We start from the raw sequence: 23,538 nt of genomic DNA on the forward strand, positions 1-23,538 counted from the left end.
TGTTCTTGATGCACTGTTGCATATTTAACTCAATCGCACAATGCTTGAAAGTCAATGTAAATAAAGTTTTCAGAAGAATGCGGCATCAACTTGAGTGTTTCAATTCAGAATGAGCCAAATCCAAACTTACCACCCGAATATTGCTAAAATTCACGGCATATTTTTTAATTACTTGCGCCATAAACTTCCCCTAGATGACACGTAAAGTATATCAAATTGCCGCGAACCATGCATTGGGTTTGTTTATTTGTGTTTTCCTTTTGCCGCCCGGCTGCGCCAGTCTGTGTTATAGGTGTTGTCTGTGTGCCAAGGGAGGCGCGTGTTCCGTTCTTTCTGTGCCGCATGTGTTATCTCTTCTGATAGGGAGAGCGTTCCGAACTAACGTGAACAGCCTAGAATAATCTTCGTTGATCTACAGTGTTCTGGATACAATTCGACGATTCCAGAAACCCTCGAGCCGAGTGATAAATTCCCGCAAAGCAGATGCCCCGGCATTCGAATTTCCGACGCTCGCTTACGCACGTCACTTTGTTGACTGCTGCTTCGCCACCTGTGTACTTTTTGAGTTGTTAGGGGGAGCACAAGTTCGCTCTGTTGCGAGGTAGGCCAGACTGTGGACCGGTGACGATGAAAGGGACGTTTATTCTTTGCTACATCCTAACAAAGGAGGCCCCAGGCCTTTCGTCGTCCGGACGAGCGTTCCGTGGACAGCCGTTCTCTACCCTGCCCAAAGACGACTCTCTCTCTCTCTCTCTCTCTCTCTCTCTCTCTCTCTCTCTCTCTCTCTCTCTCTCTCTCTCTCTCTCTCTCTCTCTCTCTCTCTCTCTCTCTCTCTCTCTCTCTCTCTCTCTCTCTCTCTCTCTCTCTCCCGTTTCACTGTCCCCCGGAGGTTCCGAGAAGCCGGCCTTCGGTCTCCTCTGAAGCCGCGAGCGGCTGTCCACCCGATACCGCCGGAGCGCACGCGTGTTCCTATTTTACCGACCGGACACACAGTCGACGGTCTAAATCACTTGCTTCTGTTCGGCCTTGGCTCCCCTTCCAATGTCTTTCCGACGCTATAGGGATGCGCAGGCGCGCCAGAATTAATGGCCGCAGAGGTCCCCCCAGAGATTTGCACGCGACAGCTACAATAAACTTGTTTTTTCTTCAAGACATCTGCGTCGTCTTTGGCTACGTGACAATATAATAGTTTAGACGGCGCTGCATTTAGGTCCAGTAATGAACTTCCGCTTGTTTCTCAAGCTCGCGTGTTAGGTGGATCTGGCTCATTTGAAAAAAAAAAAGAAAAAAGAAACACCTCATTTGGACGTCATATTACCATCAACATTGTATAATGTTGAGAAAAAATAAATTTGAATTTGAATTGTGACCGTCGTTACTAAGTGGTTGGTAATGACTGCACCTCCGCTCGTCATTCACATCCCCCCCCCTTCTCCCCTGCCGAAAATCACAACAGGAATACCACAAAAACCTAACAAGAATTCCTGTCGTACGACAAAAACTTTGTCGTGACAACAGAAACCCTGTTGATACGGAAAAGCCATCTGTTGTCACAACACACATTTCTGTCGTAACGGCAAAGTCAATTTTCTCAAGAACAAATATTCGTGTAGTCACAACAGAACTGCCATTTATGCTACTCTTCACAACGGGCAATAACATTCAAACCATGTGCAACTACTGACGGAACATCAGGATCACGATAGAACAGTAATTCGGCACGACGGAACATCAAACTTAGGATAGGAATGCGACACACGACAGAACACCAGAATCACGATCCGACAAGAACGACAAGACGACAGTACGACACGCGAAAATACGACTAACTACAGAAATTTTTCTTGTCGCCTTTTTCGACTTGGTCCGCAAAGGCACTTTGCCTTGTATATTCATAATTCATTTTTAGCGTGTACTGTCAGAATTATTAGTCATATAACCGAGAGTTTTTCGTCGTATTTCGATAGTAAGGGCTATTTTATGCCCAGTTGCTAAATATGGTGCTGAGACTGGCCTTTACAAATACTTACAGCCATTTCTATACGTCGATCTCGGGTAGCCGCAGGGTGTAACTTGATATTTTATCTTGAACATTAATTTCAGCGCCACCCTCAGCTAAGCGATGCCTTTATTTTAAATAGGCGACAATATTTGTTACTTGCATTAAGGGACCCTGCGACACTTTTTCGACTTTTTTTGAAATCTTAAATGCTTGCAGAACATAGTCACCCAATACAACCAGTGCTTAGATTAGGGCGTCACAAACTACCTCAGCCAAAAATTACTACTCTATGCCTAAACATCACTTGGAAACTCGCTCAAAAGATTTTTCTCGCTTTCCCGCTCTTGACGTTCTTCGGCGGTTCAAATTACGTCCTTAAGGCCATGTGGCGGCTGTTGGCCGGTTTTCCTTCAGTTGCAGCAATGAACGCTTTTCGATAGCAACTTAAAAAAAGAGCCAGAAAAACAAAGCAGAAACAGGAGGCGTATCTGGTGCGACGAGCAAATGAAGCAGTGCCGCTCCGTGCTGGCGATAACTATACCTTTCGCAGTGGTCCGAGACGGGAAGGACAGAGTTAAAGCGCTTATCGAAATTGTTCCAGGGTCCCTTTAACAGCACTGTAGAAACGGGGCACCCAACTCACCACCAAGAGAAGAAGCACACCGCCATAGCGACTGTGGTGGCTGCGACCACAAAGGCAGGTATGGCCCAAGGCGCCAGCGTTGGTATGGAGGTTTCTGCGTGAGGAGAAGCATAGGCGACTTACGGGGTGCTAGAAGACGCGACATTGACATGCGCATGCGCGTGTTAGAAAAACACCAAAGCGCGCCATCAAAAAACACGGGAGGTCTTCGCCAGTTCAACGTGAACTAGTACTTTGAAATGAAAGATAATGCCTTACTGTAGCATTATATGTGGGATCCATTTCCCAGGCCAAAAGCTAGAAAATTATACTAATTAGCCCATATACCTGGTTAGCTGAATATCAAAGGAAATCGCTGCATGCAGTTACAACTGAGGCTGTTTTGTTTCCCAATGTGATAATTTTTGGCCATGCGCTGTACAACAATGAGCTCGTAGTTGTGCGCGTTCTGCACATGTTGCTGGTGATTACGAAAACACAGACGCACGAGCTCACGCCATAGTTTTCTTTTGAAGTGCACAAGAACGTTCCCTTAAAATACCATCTACGATTACAAAAAACAGCCGCGTATCTGCTCCTTTCGTTGCAAATGTCGACAACAGACAACAGTCTTTCGTCGACATTTTCCAAGTAAACGCCTTTCTTCGCTCTCCCGCTCACATCATGCTGTTCCTCTTCCGTCGCGCTCCTCCCAAGATAAACACGCTAGAGGTTTGCTCAAGTCAACTTAAATTTACCGTGTTCTACCGCACCAGGCGCGCTGTGGTGGCGTAGAGGTAGAGCATCCACCTCCCGTGCAGAAGTACCGTGGTTCAAATCCCGGTACCGGACAATTCCCACCGGATTAAAAAAAACATCCGCGTATTGAAGGAATTGCGGAATGGGGCTTGGGGTGCGGCCTGACCTCGGTGACCATTGCCGCTAACGCACTCCCTCACCAGAGCAGGATTGGCCACCCTGGTGTAGTAACAGCCACAACCTCCCATGCATACGTCAATTAACCCACGGCCGTCAGTCTCCAGTGGCTGCGCAGCAACTGACCACGGTGGTGGTCAGACCTGTGACGCAGAAGAGGGTGCTAAGATTCACTGGACCCGGACAGGCCGCATTGGAATCTGAACCTGGCAACGTTTAACACGAGAACCTTATCCAGCGAAGTGAGTCTAGAGGTGTTGTTCGAGGAATTAAAGGGCATTAAATGGGATGTCATAGGGCTTAGTGAGGTTAGGAGGACAGGTGAAGCCTCTACGGTGCTGAAAAATGGACACGTCCAATGTTACCGTGGTCTAGTGATCAGAAGCAAACTGGGAGTGGGATTTCTAGTCAATAAAAGCATAGCTGGCCACATCGAAGAATACTACATCATTAGCGAAAGGGCAGCAGGTCTTGTAATTAGGCTCAATGAGAGGTAGAAACTCAACGTGGTACAGGGCTACACGCACACATCCAGCCGCGACGACCAGGTAGTGGAACGCCTCTATGAAGATGTGGAATCGGCAATGGCTAAAGTAGAAACACAGTATACAGTAGTTATGAGAGACTTCAATGCTAAAGTAGGCAAGAATCAGACTGGAGACAAGGCAGTTGGGAACTATGGTCTGGACTCTAGAAATAGCAGGGGGGACCTACTAGTCGAGTTCGCAGAACGGAAAAACTTACGCATCATGAATACCTTCTTCTGCAAATGGGAGAGCCGGAAGTGGACGTGGAGGAGCCCGAATGGGGAGCATAAAAATGAATTAGACTTCATATTATGCGATAACCCTGGCGTCGTGCAGGATGTGGAAGTGCTCGGAAGGGTAAGGTGTTGTGACCACCGTATGGTAAGATCTCGAATTAGGCTAGATTTGAGGAAGGACCGTAACAAGCTAGTACGAAAGAAGCCGATTAATGAGTTAACAGTAAGACATAAAGTAGAAGTATTCAGGATCGCGCTGCAGAACCGATATTCAGCTCTTAACGAGGAAGCAGAGCTTACGACACAGGAAGCCAGTGACAACCTTACACGCATTGTAACGGAGTGTGCAGTAGTAGTCGGAGGCATGATGGCTAGACAGGATACTGGTAAACTTTCCCAGGAGGCGAAAGATCTAATTAGGAAACGGCAAATCATGACAATCTACATCCCAGCTAACAGAATAGAGCTAGCGGAGCTTTAGAAGTTAATCAATAATCGTAAGACAGCTGACATACGGAAGTATAATATGGAGAGGATCGAATACGCTGTAAAGAACGGAGGTAGCCTGAAAGCAGTGAAGAGGCATCTTGGCGTGGGGGAAAATCAGATGTATGCACTTAATGACAAGCAAGGCAATGTCACCACAAATAGGGATAAAATAGTCACAGTAGCCGAGGAGCTCTATATGGATCTGCACAGTAGCCGGGACATCCAGGATAATGCCGAACGAGAAAGTAGTTCAGAGGAGATAGACATCCCACCAGTAACGACAGGAGAAGTAAGGAAGGCTTTGAAAGAAATGAAAGGGGGCAAAACACCTGGTGTGGATCAGATAACAGCAGACCTCTTGAAGGATGGCGGGCAAATTTTACTAGTAAAACTGTGTAAACCTGTGCACGCATTGCCTAATGACAGCGAGTGTAGCGGAATCGTGGAAGAACGCGAACATCATCCTAATCCATAAGAAAGGTGACATGAAGGAGCTGAAAAAAATTAGCCCCATCTTCCCGAAGGGAACGCTGAGTAGATGCGGAGTATCTCGGGGTTCCGTTGTGTTTCCGTTGTGTTCGTAGTCGAATTTGGTTGTGGGGTGGTGCTGACGCTTGCTTGCGCCAACCCACTAACTGACGGGACTGTTGCTTCCATCACACTTCATCGGAAGAACGGAGTGAAGTGGAGTCAACCGCAGCAAGCGCTGAACTGAACGCGCGCAGCGCGCTACCCGATTTACACTCAAGGTAGAAGGAGAAGAGACGAGAGGAGGAGAGATGCGCAAGTGGCGAGCATTCGCGTCGACGAAGCTCAGGGTCCGCCGCTCGCTTGAAGCGTTTGCGCTCAGCGTCGCGTGTCCTTCGCTGCGCAGCTTTGTCTTCAGTGGACGTAGCGTTGCTGTTTGTGGGGTGGTGCTGACGCTTGCTTGCGCCAACCCACTAACTGACAGGACTGTTGCTTCCATCACACTTCATCGGAAGGACGGAGTAAAGTGGAGTCAACCGCAGAATGCGCTGAACTGAACGCGCGCAGCGCGCTACCCGATTTACATTCAAGGTTGAAGTAGAGACGAGAGGAGGAGAGATGCGCAAGCGCCGAGCATGTGCCGCGAAAGCAGAAGCGAGAACGCGGGAGAAGCGAAAGCGAAGTGCACGCAGCTGGTACGAGAGAAGAAGTTGCGGGAGTATCGTGCAGCTGTGGGAGAGAGGGAAGGAGGAGAGTTGCGCATGCGCAGTGTAAGTGCGGACGCCGACGCGGGACATGCCCAGATCATAAGATGCTCCGCATCTAAAATTACAGGCCGATCAGCTTACTGTCAGTCGTCTACAAGGTACTTACCAAGGTGATAGCTAACAGAATTTCTGCAACGTTAGATTTTAGTCAACCTAAAGAACAAGCAGGGTTCCGTAAAGGCAATTCAACAATGGGCCATATTCACACGATCAATCAGGTGATAGAGAAGTGCGCTGAGTATACTGAACCCCCTATATGGCCTTTTACGAGGAAGCATTTGACCCGGTCGAAACTTAAGCAGTCATTCAGGCATTACGGAACCAGGGTGTAGATGAGCATTATGTAAAAATACTAGAGGATATCTACAATGGGTCCACAGCTACCATCATCCTCCATAAGGAGAGCAGTAAAATACCTATAAGGAAGGGCGTCAGACAAGGAGACACAATCTCTCCAATGTTTTTCACAGCATGTTTACAAGAAGTATTCAGAACATTGGATTGGGAACGGGCGGGAGGAAGGGTGAATGGAGAGTACCTGTGTAACCTCAGATTTGCTGATGACGTTGCCTTCTTAAGTAACTCGGGGGAGGAATTGAAAAACATGCTTTCCGCACTGGACCAACAGAGTAGAACCGTGGGCCTCAAAATTAATATGCAGAAAACTAAAGTAATGATCAATAACCTCGGGATAGCACAGTGATTTGAGATAGGTGGCGAGGCCGTGGAAGTAGTAAGCGAATATATCTACTTAGGCCAATTTGTGACCCCGGATCCCAACCATGAGGCAGAGATAATTCGCAGAATGAGAATGGGGTGGAGTGCATTCGGCAGGCATTCTCAGATAATGAATGGCAGCCTACCATTGTCCCTTAATAAGAAAGTGTATGACAGCTGCATCTTACCGGTACTCACCTACGGGGCAGAAACTTGGAGGCTCACTAAGAAGGTTCAACTTAAATTGGGAACGACTCAGCACGCCATGGAACGGGAGATGATAGGTGTAACATTAAGGAACAAGAAGACAGCGGAGTGGGTCAGGGAACAACCGCGTGTTAAGGACATATTAGTAGAAATTAAGAAGAAGAAATGGACGTGGGCAGGGCATGTAATGCGAACGCAAGATAACCGTTGGTCATTAAGGGTAACAGAGTGGATCCCTAGAGAAGGCAAGCGTTGCAGGGGGCGGCAGAAAGTTAGGTGGGCTGATGAGATCAAGAAGTTTGCGGGGATAAATTAGTCGCAGTTAGCACAGGACCGGGGTAATTAGAGAATAATGGGAGAGGCCTTTGCACTGCAGTGGGCGTAGATAGGCTGGTTATGATGATGATGACCACATCAGTCCGGGTGCCTCGATGCCAGCGCTGCCGTACGGCGGAGACACGCGTGAATTGCGGTGCCGTACTTAAATGTTTATAGAACCCAGTTGCCCTTCTCCACGCGCGTTCCAAGCGGAACGTAGAACCTATTCAGTGGAACCTTTCGTAACTGTTGCCGCTTGATTTCTTAAAATGACGCCAGAAGCTATTGTAATTCAGGAAACAGCAGGCGACGGAGTGAAATTTTTTTTCTTCTGCAGTGGATGTGGATTTCCTATCGCAAATATCAAGCATCCAAAAATTTTTTATAAAGAAACACTGTGAATATCACTTATGTATTGATTTCTTGCCTCATATTTGCGTAATGTATTGTTTCGTTAAAAAATAATGACAAGTATGAACATTGCCACCGGACTTAGACGTCTGGGTTGGCTGTGGGTATATAAACCTATTGTGCAGCTTCTGTTTCACTCTGGCCGGCTGGCTGAATCGAGTCACAGACAGACAGACAGACAGACGGATGGACAGACAGACAGACAGACAGACAGACCAAAATTTCGGTGTTTAGTCAGCGATAGTCATAATGTGTGCACATGCGTGTTCGCGGGGTTGCCAATCGTTTCCAGGGGTGAAATTGCCCCCCGTCTCAGCGCGGCGTTGGTGTAGACCGAACCTGAAATGCCCCCTACACAAATGTATCGCGATCCTTGCTTCCCTTCAGTCATTCCTTCAACGAGTCCCGCATTCCTAACCATAGTAAGCTACAAGCATAATGAGAACCTCGGTTCTCCCAGCCTTGATGCTAAAGGCAGCACAAGGTGGTTTCATGCCAGTCGTTTTCTCATGACAGGCTGTAGACACTCGAGTACCAACCCGCTGGTTACAAAAACGGTCGCGTTTACCCCCAGTTGTCATAGTGGCACTAGTTACTATATTCAAGCATAAGATATGCTACATTAACATAATTTCCCAATAAGTGGCGGAACATACAAAATGAAAGTAGCCGAGCTATTAAGGAATTAGTGGTGTATTCTGAAAATTCTGGGTTTAGTTCACTTTTTTTTCCAAAAATTTCAAGAAAGGGTTGTTTCTTTTCAAGAAACAATCAATATACTTCACCTACATTTTCCTTATCGTGTGCTCACGCGCACGCACGCACGTACGCACGTACGCACGAGTATATATTCTTTCGGAAAATAGCTTTAAATGCAGTTCTAAAAGAGACTTAAACGGGGTACACGAAGTTTTACTGCTAAGGCCACAATGCAGTCGTGCGAAATTTATCTCGGTCTGTACCATTCACACTCAGCAGTCTTTGATGGACGAGCTCATCAGAGAGCTCCTTTGTCATCAGAGACACGGTGGGGGCACAGTCGTTTTCCCGCTCGATCGATGAAGATGCCGCTTCTCCTTTGTTGCTACGTCGTACTTATAGGTGGGCAACAACGCAATCCGGCGCGCGTCTCCGAATAACTCCTCTGACATGACGCGACATTTCTCGTCTGACTGCCACGCAGTCTCAGGACTCGCTTCTGGCTGGTTCCTATGCCGGTGTCAGCAACCGCTCAGTTGCAGTGAAACCTTAGGATCAAAGAATCGCTGCCGTGATTTTAATTGGCACAAGCTATGCGTGCCGATCCGAGCTACGTGGGCACAGGTCTTAATGGAATCAGTTTTACACCAGCTGCCATTACACAGCAAATGCGATGATGCTGCTTGGACGTTTCTTAAATTTCAGAGGCGTGTGTCGCTTAGTATCGAAGCTCCTCTATTTTACACCAAAGAAATTACTGCTGTGTTCATAGTCACCCTTCGTGTGTGTTATCAAAATGCCGACGAAAACGTCTTTGTGTACACTGCCTGTAAAGGGTGCTTTTCTGTTAGGGCTGCACGTATAGCTCACGAGCCGACCCACGGCCATTGACATGGCTAATCGCCTACTCAAAGAAACAGAAGACCGAAATTTACAGCTCAATCATTGGGAGCATAATTTCTTTTCCAAAGGCAAGACCAACTTAAACTCTTGCGGTACAGCTTATGGTATCCCTGGTATATGAGAAAAATTTACTTGAAGGGTAGCATTACACCAGCTCCGCGATGAGGCGTACATTTGTATAGTTAAAAATATACATACCTTAGTTAAAGCTGTGCGAATAGGCACAAGGTAAACAGCGAGCAGCCGGCAGGAATCAATGTGCCGTTTAACTCCCGCGTTTAAGCCGTCCATGAAGCTAATCCGCCGCCAAGCAGGATATAAATTCTCCATGTTCTCTAACATAGTATATATCGTAGCTCTGTCTGTGGGTCTTTACCAAGACGTCATTATTGCTTGCAGGATTGTATTTTATTTCGTAGTGCTATTTTAGAGACGATATTATTCATTTGGCTTCCGGAACACTAAAATATTTGTCTGTCTGTCACAAGATTCAATCACTTCCTGGCCTGCCACCGCCTAAAAAGAGACTAACTGTGTGACTTCCTGCAATATGCTCCGTTTGCTCGTTCTTGACAGATCTTTCCACGCCCTAACTTTGTCCAACTTTGTCGCAATTTCATACACCTAACACAATTCTCGCTCTCTTTCAACCTTTGTATTTTAATATGACTTAGTTTGTACTTTAGCGCAGACATACCTGGCTTTTGGGTGGGTTTTAAATCCCCCCTTCGCCCCGCCGTTAAAATCTACACGTTAGACTAGATTTACTTCTTAACAAAACGACACATAATTGAAATAGGGCCATTAATAGAAACTTTACAGAACTTTTAATTAAAACTTTGACTCGAAACATCCACGCATTTAAGTGAGACCCAACGCTCGCCACAACCAAACTAATCCACGCAACTCGTAACCAAACTAGTCCACGCAAGAACAAATGCCGCCTACTCTAATAACCTCTGCAGCCACGCGCCCGGAACCATGCCAACCACGCTGTCAAAGCATGCTCTTCCAGCTGAAAAACGCAATTTAAAACGGTGGCCAGCAGCTTGTTGAGCCGGATAGTGTGGCTACGGCGTTGTGTTTCGAAGCGCCAGGGCAGCAGCAGTTGAACCATAGTTGAACCATTCAATAATATGAATTTAGACGTGTTGGCCGTTGCCTCTGCTGTTTTGTTTTTTTTTTGCGCATGGATTTCTCCTGTTTATGTATTTTTTGTGTTGACGCCAGTGAGAGCAGTTATGGCCAATAAATGACTTTATCGTCTTTTTTTTTGTTCCCCATAAGCTACAACTAGTGCTCCGCCTGTCTTACACTTTTTTCCAGGATGTACTTTGTCATTTACATGCCCAATCATACTGTTACGAACTTGTTCTTCACACATTACAAAATTCGGTAATATTTGTTTTTTTTTTTGTCACTGTTCCTTGAATATTCTGCATATTTGTGTTGTATGTCTAATTTATCCCTTGTTTCTCTTCTGAGCTCGCAGTTTGCACAATGCATTATTTTACTGCTTTGTACACTCCTGCCTTGGCAGCCATAAGGCTGCTGGCAGTATTGACCAAATAAAGCCAAATAAATAAGTGGTGCCTGCACGTACCGCTGACGCAGTCGACCTGGTTTTTGAGGATGTGTGGCGGAGGGCAGGCGCACAGCCTGTTGATGCACTGCAGGTTCGGGTTGGTCGCCGAACATTCCTCCGTCGTGCGACACTCGTCGAACAGGTCCTTGGCTGCGTGAAGCCACGGGTGAAAATGTCAAAAGGCTGCTGGTCTCAGATGTTCTCATTCCCTGGGATTAAGACTTTTCATAAGCTGTGCAAAGTAGCGGGTCAACTTTTACACTACGTTCACGAAATACTATTAGGGAGCTACTACTACTACTACTACTACGGAAATACTATTAGGGAAATACTAGGGAGCTTCCAGTTCGCTATTTCCATGTAGCAATGTGCTTATTCTATTTATTGCTTCCTGATGATTTATAACTATATGGAGTTACAATGACATGACTTATATGTAATCGAATTTTTTTTCAGAAGGAATGAATTAAAACGCTTCCCACACTGCATGGCACCTATAAGATAGGCGCGGGTGCAAATAACAGAGCAAGCTGCGCTAGCACGTGCTGGTGCTTTCTTGTATGTGTCGCCCCGACTTTGCAGCAAAGCCATGCGTGAAAGCAAAAGCGCCGCGTGCGTGTGTGAGAAATGCGAGATTAAGTCGGAGGCCGCCAAACTAGGAGGAGGAAGCGAGCGCCAGGAAAGGAGGAGGGCGCCTGAGGTGGAGATGAGCGTGCGTCGGGGATCAAAATTCCGTTTCTCAAACGGTACAGAATTGAAAGCATGTATCGTTTGAAGCACCTGAATGTACTAGAATTTCGTGGCTTCGAAGTAGTCTTTGGTTCTTATTCAAACGGTTTGGGCTCGAGCCTCCGCAGTCTTACATGTTTCTTTTAAGACAGGTAATAATTATGTTAAAATGTTCTAAATCAATACTAGCACCCATTTGTTTTGTATATAACTGGTTCAGTATTGTTTATATACTTTAGGTGCAGTGCGCAGGCTATCACCACGTTTTGTTGATTCTTTTATCGTGCAGAAAAGGCCGGTATTGTATTGTTCACGAAATGGAATGCCGTCTCCCGGAAAGGTACGGATATGAAGGAGGGAGGAGGGGATGAGGGGAGTAGAAAGGAGGCGGGGCGCACTGCCCGAGTTTCTAAGAAAACTTCATCGAGGAGGTAGAACAACAGCTGAGTTTGGACAAGCCCAGAATGTGAGATCATGGCATTCCATTAGCACGCATGAATTATGTCGCCATTAACTTAATGAAGGGAATTCTGATTTTTTTTTTCTGATTCACGTTTATATTCTCACGTGCGTTTTCCCCCATAATTTCACAAGTCGGCCAGTCTGGGAATGCATAGTGTGCCTGCTATAACGATGACGATGATGAAAACGAAAATGTCTACTTGAGAAATAAGAGGATCTCTCTTTTCTATGGCGCAAGGGCACTAAGGCCAAGTGCGCGAATGTCAAGGTCACATAAAATCACCGGAAAGGTTACATAAAGTAAAAAAAATTACATTGGCGTAAATGACCCCTTCATACAGATGGTTCCGAAGGACGGAGGTTATGAGGTGTGCAATAATTTTATCGAGTATAGGGAGATGTTAAATTAAAACGGTACAAATGAGCAGGGTTAAGAGGCGTGAAATGTGTTAAAATGGGGATGCATATTGTAGCTTGATGCTGCTTCTGAAAACGGGGTTAAAATTTGATGTATTGAAGGAATAGTAAAGCTCTACTAAAATTACAGGAAAAATAAATATAAATCGATAATATCCCCCTTTGGCCGATACTGGTGTCACTAAATAAAGGCTTTTAGAGTATCGACACTCTTTTTTTCTCATTGTTATGTACTACTGCTACTACTACTAGGTGGTTCGGGTGAAAAGGAAAGGAAGTGCACTGGGGATATTATTGAGCCCAACTGGGGGCTCACCTGCATACAGCCCAGTGCGGTGGGGAGGGGGAGGAGGGGAATATAAAGATTAGAGGGGTGAAAGGGGGCGATGAAGAGATAGGTATGTGCCGCCAGGATTTTCAGTGGTCGGTCGGCACCACGTGATATTTCTTTACATTTTGGCGCAGCCATTTTTCTTCTGGGCGTCTCTCTCTCTCTCTCTCTCTCTCTCTCTCTCTCTCTCTCTCTCTCTCTCTCTCTCTCTCTCTCTCTCTCTCTCTCTCTCTCTCTCTCTCTCTCTCTCTCTCTCTCTCTCTCTCTCTCTCTCTCTCTCTCTGCTTTGTGGACGCTAGAGCGGCCGGTCACACTCTGCCCCTTGCAACCGGCGGCGGTTTCGTTGGGAGAGATGGCAACACTGCAAGCCAGAAACAAAATGGCCCCCGGACGCTGCCGGGTGCGCGAAGTGGCGGTACCCTTAAGCGTAGCTTATTTAGTGACACTAGCTGATACATTATGGTGAAAGGGAAGGAGAGTGGGGAAGTCATGTGCCCCATACCGGTGACGCATCGCAGGAGCCCGTTAAAGTTGGCCTCGACGGGCCGGTAGAAAGGGCACTGGCAGCGGCCGGACGTCTCGCGGGCGTGCTTCACGCAAATCTGGCTCGGCGAACGCCGGCAGTCACGGTCGTCGTCGCACTGCTCGCGTCGCTCGGGGCGCACCGGTGCGCGAGGCGCTGCCAAGTGGGAAATGAAAACAAAAATGCCGTAGTTGAACGCGGTTAAACCAAGTTTGTCGAGCTCGCAGTAAACGCCCACACAACTGCACCTCAAGACAAAACACAGACGCTTGACAACAATAAAAAACTGGCACCGACAAAGAATGTTTATAAAATCCAAAAAAGACGTTTCGACTCTCGTTGTTGTCATGCGTTTTCCCGGACAGACGGGCTTCCGTCCAACCCTTGATTTCCAACGCAGACGCTGATTTTATTTCCAACACAGAAGGCGCAGTGAACTTGGATTAAGCAGGCGACCCCTTGTATCATTTTCTGGGGGCATGCCCCCCTTACTTTTTCCCCATACCCGCTCTTCGCACCCGTTCCCTTGGAATCAGGGAGCAATTAGACGCTTCCACTCCGAGCAATCTCCCGAGGCGCTGGCTCGACCTTGGCTGAGTTGAAGGCCAGGTTGACGCTATGAGGAACTTACCGAGCGAGGCGTGTCATGGGTTTGTACCGGGAGTAATATATAAAGAAGAAGACTCATCAAGCTCAATCTACAACAGCTGAAGGGCGCCCCCACCGCGAGAAAAAAAGAAGGCGTTGCCCGAAGGCGTTTCCCGTCCGCGTCCTGATTTGTTGCAGTCAACAGCATGTTGTGGGGTCGTACGATTTCTAGAAACGAAAGTTAAGTGACGCCAGATGACGAGGTTCGTTGTGACCGTAATTCGGAGCGGTACCAGGGGCGACCGAGGACGGATGTCAATTCACTGGAGACTTTCTATGTTTCGTACAATGTTTCGTAATGAGTATAGTACAGTGTTTGGCCTGTTTGGCCTGCCATCTCTGGGCGATACTTAAGCGCAACGTATGAATTGTAAACATCTATGTTAATTGTATGGCGCCACCGCTTCTTAGGAATGCCTCATAGAACTTAGAGAATGGCTATCTTTATTTGAACGAAAAAGTAACAGCCTCGCCAATTTATCTTTTTATTTCCTTTCTATATTCATTCAATGACGTCTGTAAATGTACATACACGCACATTTTAAAGCGAAGCCTTCAACTTCTCACTGATGTCTGTAGTCTACAAGCCAGCTTTTTCTGCAGATGCTGATGATCGTGGGTAAGTGAAGAATAAAACGCTTCCTCTGGTCGGAATCAAACCCGGGCCTTCGGGATTTGGTGCCGACGTCCATCCGATTGCACCATCCTGGCACGGTCGGCGCAGTTTGAATTTGGAGAGGGTTGCATGGAAGGGCAAAATTAGACAGAGTGCTCTCTTCAGTCTAATGATGTCGATAGTAGAACGCCAGGGAAAGGAATGGGATGCCCGTATCATTAAAGCACTAGATAGCCCAATAGCAGTGCAGTAAACCGTCCCGATAAGTAACAGGTGTTCGCATAAAGAGCGCACAGCCTTACGTCATACTAGGAGATCGTAACCGTAGATCACGCCACGTGCAAGCGCCATTCAGTACAGTGTAAGCACCGTGCATCACCGTAATTACTATCCGCTCGCGTCTGTGTTGGTTCATTTGGAGTTGAACTTGATTTTAGAAAGCTTCGCGTTCCCTCATCATTGTCGTTTCGACAGAGCGGCAGTTTAGTTGTCCTTTCATGGATACTGCGCTAAAACAATTATTTAGGTGAATAATAAACACCAGAAATGTCCAAGGATGTCACGGGCTCGGCTATAGCCCTCAGCAGCTGTTTTATGGGAATAAGAAAATGACTTCGGTACACGCTCAAAAAATTCAGGCGATTTAAAGACTACACCGTTGCCCTCAACTTCCCACTATTAGCTTGTGGAAGGAGAACGAAACCCCGCAATAATTCAATAATGTTGCCACGGGCTCTTCCCATTGTTTTTTTTTTTACTATGAATTCAACCTTTCGAACCGCTGTGGTTAACCCCTCTGCGCTGTTACGCGCCTGTGTGGTGGTCCGGCCCATAGGCTGGGACAGAAAGAGGAAGACTATCGGCGGTGCTATCAGAGCTGCCAAAGCTTCCACCACCTTCCCGTTTATACTTGCGAATACGCATTGCGCACTTTGTAAATACACTCCATACACTGCCGCGTCACAATATTTCTGCATGTAATGAAGATCCCTGTGCGCAGTAGACGGATAATATAACTCTTTTGGATCGGGACTCATATTTATAAAGCAAAACGAGTGCATCATACAGTGATAAAAAAGCGCACCGTACAGTAGGCCATATACTAAAATTTATGTGCTTTTGGTTGGTTAAACTTCGTTCTGAGAAATTGATAAACACCGCAGAAGCAGAAAGCGTGCAAAAAGCGACGCGCACCTCTTGTGCCCGCAGAAGGTTTTTTGCGGGGTAATCTGTCGTAAATGTCGTGGCCTCCGGCGCCATCGTCGTCAAACACAACCACGCGGGGGCCATCGGCATGGTCGTTCCTGCGAGTCTCTTCGAGCCGAGCTTTGCCAGGAGAAGTTGGGTCGTCGCTGTAACAGTAACAACATCCGGTTCAGCAAAGATCCTCCGGGGCACCCACACTTCGCGGGAAAATGAACAGAACGCTTAACCATTCCGTCCCAAAGAAAGTTGAGAGAAGCGTGAAACCTTTGTGACATCAAAACTGTGTCAGAAATGCGTGAAAACCTTCGTTAAAAGTGCTTCCAACCTTCGCTGAAAGTCCGTCCATTCCACTGTCAAACCTTTAAAGATCCATATCGCAAACGAAGAACGAAGCGATGCGACAATTTTTCGCGCACTAAGTAAACGCATCTACGAACGATCTAGATGTACCCCGATACGTGGTTTATAAGATAAGGGTATAATATTGTACTCCTTTCATGAGCTATGCGTGTATTGCCTTATCTATACCCGTTTCTTTTTCGCGATTTTCAAGTAATCGTTTTGACACAAGAGGAGCCCGGTTTACCGCAAGGGCCGTTTGTCTACACGTCTTATCAGAGCAATTCGGTCGACGAACCGGTCTATGGGGAAACGACTTATTTTCTTGACAGAGCGCCATCAGTCCCACATAAAAAGCTTTCGCTTTAAAAAAATTAAACACAGTTCCACCCGGTGTGAAATCTGCTGACGCAGCGGTGCTGTGGCTCTCATGTGTCGCCTCGAACGTCAACGGGCGCTCGCCCGGGAACGGCAGCGCCGTCGCCACGCAAATTATACAGGTCGTGCAAAGGAATAGGCAGCTAAACAGACTTGGCAGTAATGAAACTACAGTAATTAAATTACAGTAATTAAATTTCTTTCTGCTGTAATCACTAATGTAATAAATTACTTTTGAGTGTTGCTAATTTAGTAATGTAATAAATTACTTCAGGCCAGTAATTTCATGAAAATTGCTTACTACTTTCCGAATTACTTTTGACTGCGATAGTACCTGTCCGCTTCTCTTACGGCATAAAAAGATAAAAAAAAGTTGACCAAGTAGAGTTCCAATGCCCAGAGAGTCTCTGGGCATTGGAACTCTAGGAACGCGAAGGAAATAACGCTTTGATGAGAGCTGTGCCTTCTTTCTCGCGCTTCTTCGTTCCCTTTTCATACCTTTTAAAAGTAATTTCAACGTAATTTCATTACTTTTGAAAAGTAATAGTAACGTCATTACTTTCGGCCGCTTGTAATTTCGAATGTAATTTAAATACATTTTAGAAAATTCTAGGAAAGTAATGAGTAATGTAATTTAATTAGGTTTTAGAAGTAATTTTGCCATCTCTGCAGCTAAACGACAACGGCTGGAGGATCCCCTCCCCCACACTTTCTAGCGGGAAGGAGAGGAACCCACACCTACGAGACCACTGCGCCCGCTATCGGTGGGTATCGAAACCGGTTTCTGAGAGGCCACTGGGAGGTCTAGGAACCTGCTCCTACCCCTGCGTGACCCACGACCTTCAGCAGACGGACGTAAAGGCTCGACCCGCAACAGCTCCAGTGTTAAATAAAGGTAGTGAGATAAACATAACGATTGTTATTTTTTCGCCCGTATTGGTCTGAAGGAAGTTGCTCGAATTCGAGCTAAATGGGTCAAAGAAGAGCAGTGAAGGATCAGTGCATTGGCAGAGTGAACATTTGATTAGTAGAAAACTCGTGTTTGTCTCAGTCGCGGTGGTCAGGGTTGATGAACTGTGTTTTTTACTGCTACTTAAACACACAGTTACTAGCCAAAGTTTTAACTCGCATAAACTGCTCCAGTTAGAGCATTCAGTGAGCAGAGCAATGAAGGGGGTAGTCGTTTATATGTGTACTGGTGTGTACTGCGCTAAGTGGGACGAGAAAGGACACGGCACAAAAGTAGAAAGTCCAAGCTTAAATATGCACAGACGTGAAAACGTCAAGTCCGTGTGCCGAGCACCAACCTTGTTTCTGTGCCCGTTTAGTCGGGCACATGAAAGAAACGACTATGTTTTCCTTTATATTATGAGTAAAAGTTTTGAATATATCAGTTCGCGCTTCATAACTTTGTCATGTCATTCTTCGAGTAATCACTCAGCGCAAAACACCATCATTAGTTGTTTGAAGCTGCATGCCCGCTGAGCAGAATTTAACACATTAACTTATGTCAATAAATAAGGTAGGCTGAAATAGCGAATTTCAAAAATTTCTGTCCTTACCGTAATTTTGGCCCAATTTCAACCGTTTATGCAAAGATTCAAGCCGGTGGTATTTTATCGGAGAGGCTTTGGCTCAGCTGTCTGTTCATGTATGAGAGCAAGTTTGCTCGTATAATTTAGCGTTCCGTTATTAAACTAGAACACGATCTAAGGATTGTACAGCTCGAAATACGAACTGCGTTCGCAATTAGGCATAAAATGGGGTTTATAAGAAACACAGTAAGGCGCAAATTCTGTCTTTGTTATAGCTGCACTTGCTGTGCGTATTTGTTGCGGACAGAGATTTACCGATGCAATTTTGAAAGTTTGCCATTGTCTTCAGTGTGTGCCTGGCATTTTATATAATAACGACAATTATATAACAAAGTCATATAACAGAATAGGAATTTGAGTGCTGTAATTAACCGGGTCGTGAATCATTACTTTTTAAAGAGAAAAAAAATTTCTGGTTTTAGTTGTTTTTATTTCTAGACTTTTAGCCTTCAAGTTTTAGCCTTTATTTTTTTAAAGAAAAAAAAAGAGTTTTTATTCTTGCTTTAGGGGCAGATTCGTTTATCGGAGTGTGCATTACGTTTAATTAACGCGTAAAAAATCTGCCAAAATGCCCGACCAAAACAGTGTAGCGGAATTAACGCGATGTTAACCGTAAACGAAACTCTGCCACAAACGTTCTCCTTTTTTTGTATCAAGGCATTTCAAGCAATTATCTTAACCTAACCTCTATGCATGAGGTATCATCGCGCCGAGTCAGTGATTTATCTTACGCAAACCGCAGACGATAATTTAGGCAATTAAAATAATGGTTGAGGGCTACTGGTTTTCGTTCATGCAGGTTTTGTAACTGCTTTTCTCTTTTTTCGCGTTTAAGACAGCAGCGTAAATTTTTTTTCTCGTCCCTACAAAACGAAAACAACGCTCCCGTGATTAAAAATGAGTATGTTATTTCAGCGTGCACGGCTGGCAATAGAGCCCTTCCATTCATTCAAACTATTCTAACTAAATCAGGAAACCTGCACGTTTTGAATATCCTGTAAGCGAGTTTTTTTTTTACGCTGTTACTCGTAAAACCGATGCATATAAAGGTTCTTGCAATTTTATTGTTGGATTAAGCGATCTAATGATTAAGCCTAAATGAGCAAGTGATTCTAAAAAGTTCCACCCTTTATGCTGGCCTATTCGGGCCGGTCTGCGTTCCCGCCAAATTGGATTTTCTTTTCGGCAACCAATACAACGGCCATAAAACTATCAGGTTCACCTGAAAAGTCACTACTCTCATTACTCGCATTTATGACCCCTTTATTCCAGCGGCAATCAACTCCTGCTACAGTCGCAAGCTGGAGTTTAAAACTTGAACGCTGCCATCGGCGTCCTAGCTTTTAGATTAGGACTGAGGCATAGCGGTATTGCCTTGTTTTGCCTATGCTGTACACTAAAAAAGAAAAACAAAGGTTTTAATTCGTCTAGATTGTGCGCTACCGCACCCAGAAGTCCTTTGATCTCTATTAAAAAATGGTTTATAAGACGCTATATACGCATCAAGTCATTAAATATTTTGCAGTAGGGTATCACCTAATGATTTAACATGCCAAGCAGTGTGCACGATAGTGAACCGTATAAAAATAAAGAATGGCGAAAGGAAACAGCAGGAAGAAGGGTTGCTATGCGGCAGGTATTGAAGTAGTCGAAGTGTAGTGGGGTAAAATCCAGTAAGGGTTTTTTTATGGTTACAGACTCTTCTCTCAAACCTATCTAGAAATAGCCTCACCTTCCAACCGTGATGAGGGCTGGTCTCGTCGCGTCATCGCTCACCGGAGACGCTCGCAGGAGACAGACGAAGGCCAGGGAACCTAGCAGCCGATGGAAGACTTGCATCACTTCTGGACACGAGAAAAGAGCCACAGTACGAGCAGGAAACGACGTAATTAAAAGGAGGGTACTATGAAACTCAAATTTACGGGGTTAAGTGCGCTAAAACTTCCAACCGTAAGTATAATAGACCGTTTATTAGTGCATCTAGTAGTCAGAACCCGCTTTATTTTGAACGCACTGTGGTGGCAAAGCGGCTAAGGCTGATGAGCATCGCATCGATTTTCGCCGCCCCGGTTGCTTTTCTGGCGTACGCGAATAAAAGTAAAAACAGACACCTGAAGAGTGAGAATTTGGAGCACGTTCCGTCAAATATTCTCATCTGGGCTAAATTGACCGGTAGTTATTTATGGCCCCTTGGCTCAGCGGTCAGATGAAGCTTCCCCGTGCGAAACGCAAATTTGATTTTAGCTTTTAGTTTGATAGATCTATTTTAAAAATTCATGTGGCCGTTTCGCAACTTGCAACTGATCCATGTGAGGGGACCAAGATTTGATGTCGGCAGTTGTTACTCTTTTGAAGTGTTTACGACTGTTGTGATGTTTTCAAAACAAGAACAACAACCATAACAACAACAACGACGACGACGATGACGCCAATAATAACAATAAAAACAACAGTAACAATAACAACAACAATGACTACGACTACGACGACCACAACAACAACAGTAACAACAATAACAACAACAAAAACCATGAGGACGACATCAACAACAACGAAAGCAACAACTATTCCTGATTTTTTCCTGAGAAGTGTAACGATTGCAACAACTAATCAAACTCCCCGCTAGGCATAATAGGTGCTGTTCTTTAAAGAGTGCACTTGCTAGGATGTAGCAACTGTTATTTCGTATTGCTATGTAACTGGTGTGCTGATGTCGACAGCTATGTATTGTAATCTTGCCCCTCTCCTCTATACTGCACCTGGTCGTAATAAATAAATAAATAAATAAATAAATAAATAAATAAATAAATAAATAAATAAATAAATAAATAAATAAATAAATAAATAAATAAATAAATAAATAAATAAATAAACGTAGCCTTAAAAGCTGAAGAGTTCATTCGAAAAGATTTCCTTTTTCCTTTATATTTCACAGGAACAGTGGCGTTTCTTGATATCTCAGAGCTATCAAGTCTAACTAATATCGGTCTTCGAATAAAACGCTATCAACGTAAGTAGCCTGAAGCGCTAAACAGAGGAGAAATGGAGAGATTTCATAGAGCCTGTAAATTGACAAAGTGTTCAACTGGGGTTTTGTGCGTCGAAGCTGCGTCTGCAGCCAGGAGGCGCACTGTCGTGGAGAGGGAGACAAAACGTTTTAGACCGTGCGTGGATATTTCGGGTGCGACGAATGGTCATAATACATACACGAGTTCTTATATACAAACTCCATTTTAAAAATGACCGCCAGAGTGAGGCATCGAACCCGCCACCTTGTGCTTAGAGTGGGGCGTATATCGAGTACGGGAAAGCTAAGACACCCTGACAAAGAAAAACCGACCAGACTTCGAGTCTGTTGCTTACGGGTGATGTAGCAGTGGGCAGTTCAACGGTCCTATAACAAACCCTGGGAGAAATTCAGAAACTCAATTTTGCATTGCGCAAAATGCTCACAAACCGTACGCTTACACCTAAAACCCAAATTCCCCAACGCTTGCTGATATTTTCGAGAAACCAGACTTTCTTCCCTTTTTTTCCTGACTTATACGTCACAAAACAGTGACACAGTAACAGTGCGCAGTGACAGTGCAGGTAGCACATCTGCACGCAGTCCTAGAAGGCCGCTAGCCCTAACCTGACTGCCATTACCCCTGACTGCCCCATCAATATTCCCCGTGCGTTAATGCAGCAGAAGCCCTGTGTCACTCACAAACCGTCCAGGCCATCTCGGAGTGGTCGAACTGAAATTCCAACCACAGCTTTTTCACCTTTTGTGCCGCAAATAGGGTCCGACGAAACAACAATGAATCGCACTTGCCTGTTCCGCTGCTCGGGCCGAATGATGCTGCTGCGGATGATGCGGATGATCATGATGATGACGACGACGACGATGCCGACGTACGCAGCACCCTGCATTTCGCGAGAGCCAGGTTCAGCCCAACCTCCTCCTGCTTATGCCACAAAGAACGAAAAACTCCCCGCATTTCCCCGAGGGGAAGAATGTGAAAGTGCGAATGCACGAGTTGAATTTGCGCGGTTCGGTAATGTTCGCGAAAGAGAGATCACACACACACACACACACACACACACACACACACACACACACACAACTACAAAGAAAGAAAGATGCATTTATTCACAGACACCTATTTGTGTTGTCGTTGTACTTGATTGCTAGAGCGGATCTCAGCTTTGAAATTTCGTGTCAGTACTCCTTTAAGCGGGTGCATTAGCCCTTCTCACGCCCGATTCCTGGCCAATCCCCCACGTGGGTATGTGCCATGTCAGCGGCCAGGCAGCGCGCGCCCATCTCCCCCCGTTGCCAAGGAAGACGAGGAGATTCCTGGCCAATCCCCCACGTGGGTATGCTATGCGGACATCGCCGGTGGACGCAGGTTCAGGGTCGCTTAAGAAGTGCATTCGCACTTAAAAAATGACATAGGCAAACAAATATTTTCGTTGTGGTTACATAAAAATGTGGAAACTACACAGTACATCTCCCGATACATGACATAAACGGGTAAGGGGGCAAGGGGAGGAGATGGTTGGTCAAAAATACATTTCCGGTTTTTCAGGAGGACCCAATGAAAAGAAGAGTCAGCTTGAAGACCTAGTATTATCCGCCTCGAGCTTTGCGATGGCTGCACCGCCTGGCGCCGCATTTTCAGCGGCGCCTACGCGATGAGCGCTAGCTGGCTGATAGGGGCTCCGTGCAATGGTTTTGTTTCGCTTCTTTTTGCCTTTCTGCGCCCTAAACAACTTTGAACAGCGAAGCTGTTTAGAAAATCGTGTTCCTGTGCGCAGTTAAAAATACCAATAAAATGCCGAGCGCTCGTGTGGGAGTGCCTCGCGACGACTGCTGATCGTCCCCGGCGCACGTTTATCAAGACAAGCAGACCCACTTGGGGAGATAGGCCAAGATTGGCAAAAAAAAAAAAACTCCAGCGTTCGCCGCAATCGTGGGAATCGTAGCTGTCTGAGTCCTGTGTTTGTTCAGGCCCGAATCCGTTCACTCCTGTCGTGGGTAACGCTTGAGTTACGCGGCCGTTGCCGGTTAGCAGTGTCAATATACCGTTTTACGCTTGAAATGAAGATTAACACAATGTTACAGCAAGTGTTGCATCTTAAAAGACCCATGTAGGCAAAATACAAGTTTGTGTTATTCGAAAGATTTCGTGTTTTGTAGCGCCCCCGGCGGTTGTCCGAATGCAAAAGATGCTTTATTCACTGAGAAATTAATTAAATTTAAGTTTTTTTTTATTTTCCCGCTAAATCGGGCGTTTTCGTGGTCTGCAACGACATCACCGGAACCGACCACTCTGCAGCCGATTGGGAAGCCTTGTTTACCGTTAGTGAACATAGATGGCGCCGCCATACCATGGCAAGCCGTTTTCTGCTTTTGGTTTGT

General features: G+C 45.7%; 1 protein-coding gene across 1 annotated transcript in view; it reads right to left on the minus strand.

The window, feature by feature from the left end:
- LOC144167705 (uncharacterized) overlaps nucleotides 1–2,750 on the minus strand; it is a 15,251-nt gene extending 12,501 nt beyond the window's left edge. Inside the window, exon 1 of the mRNA XM_077696890.1 lies at nucleotides 2,646–2,750. Within this exon, the coding sequence (XP_077553016.1) occupies nucleotides 2,646–2,671 (26 nt within the window). The 5' untranslated portion in view covers nucleotides 2,672–2,750. The remainder of the gene's footprint in view (nucleotides 1–2,645) is intronic.
- Nucleotides 2,751–23,538: the final 20,788 nt, after the last annotated feature.

This window comes from Haemaphysalis longicornis, unplaced genomic scaffold (assembly GCF_048455015.1).
Source record: "Haemaphysalis longicornis isolate Haplotype H1 unplaced genomic scaffold, Haemaphysalis longicornis Haplotype H1 scaffold_2, whole genome shotgun sequence".
Taxonomy (NCBI): Eukaryota; Metazoa; Arthropoda; class Arachnida; order Ixodida; family Ixodidae; genus Haemaphysalis; species Haemaphysalis longicornis.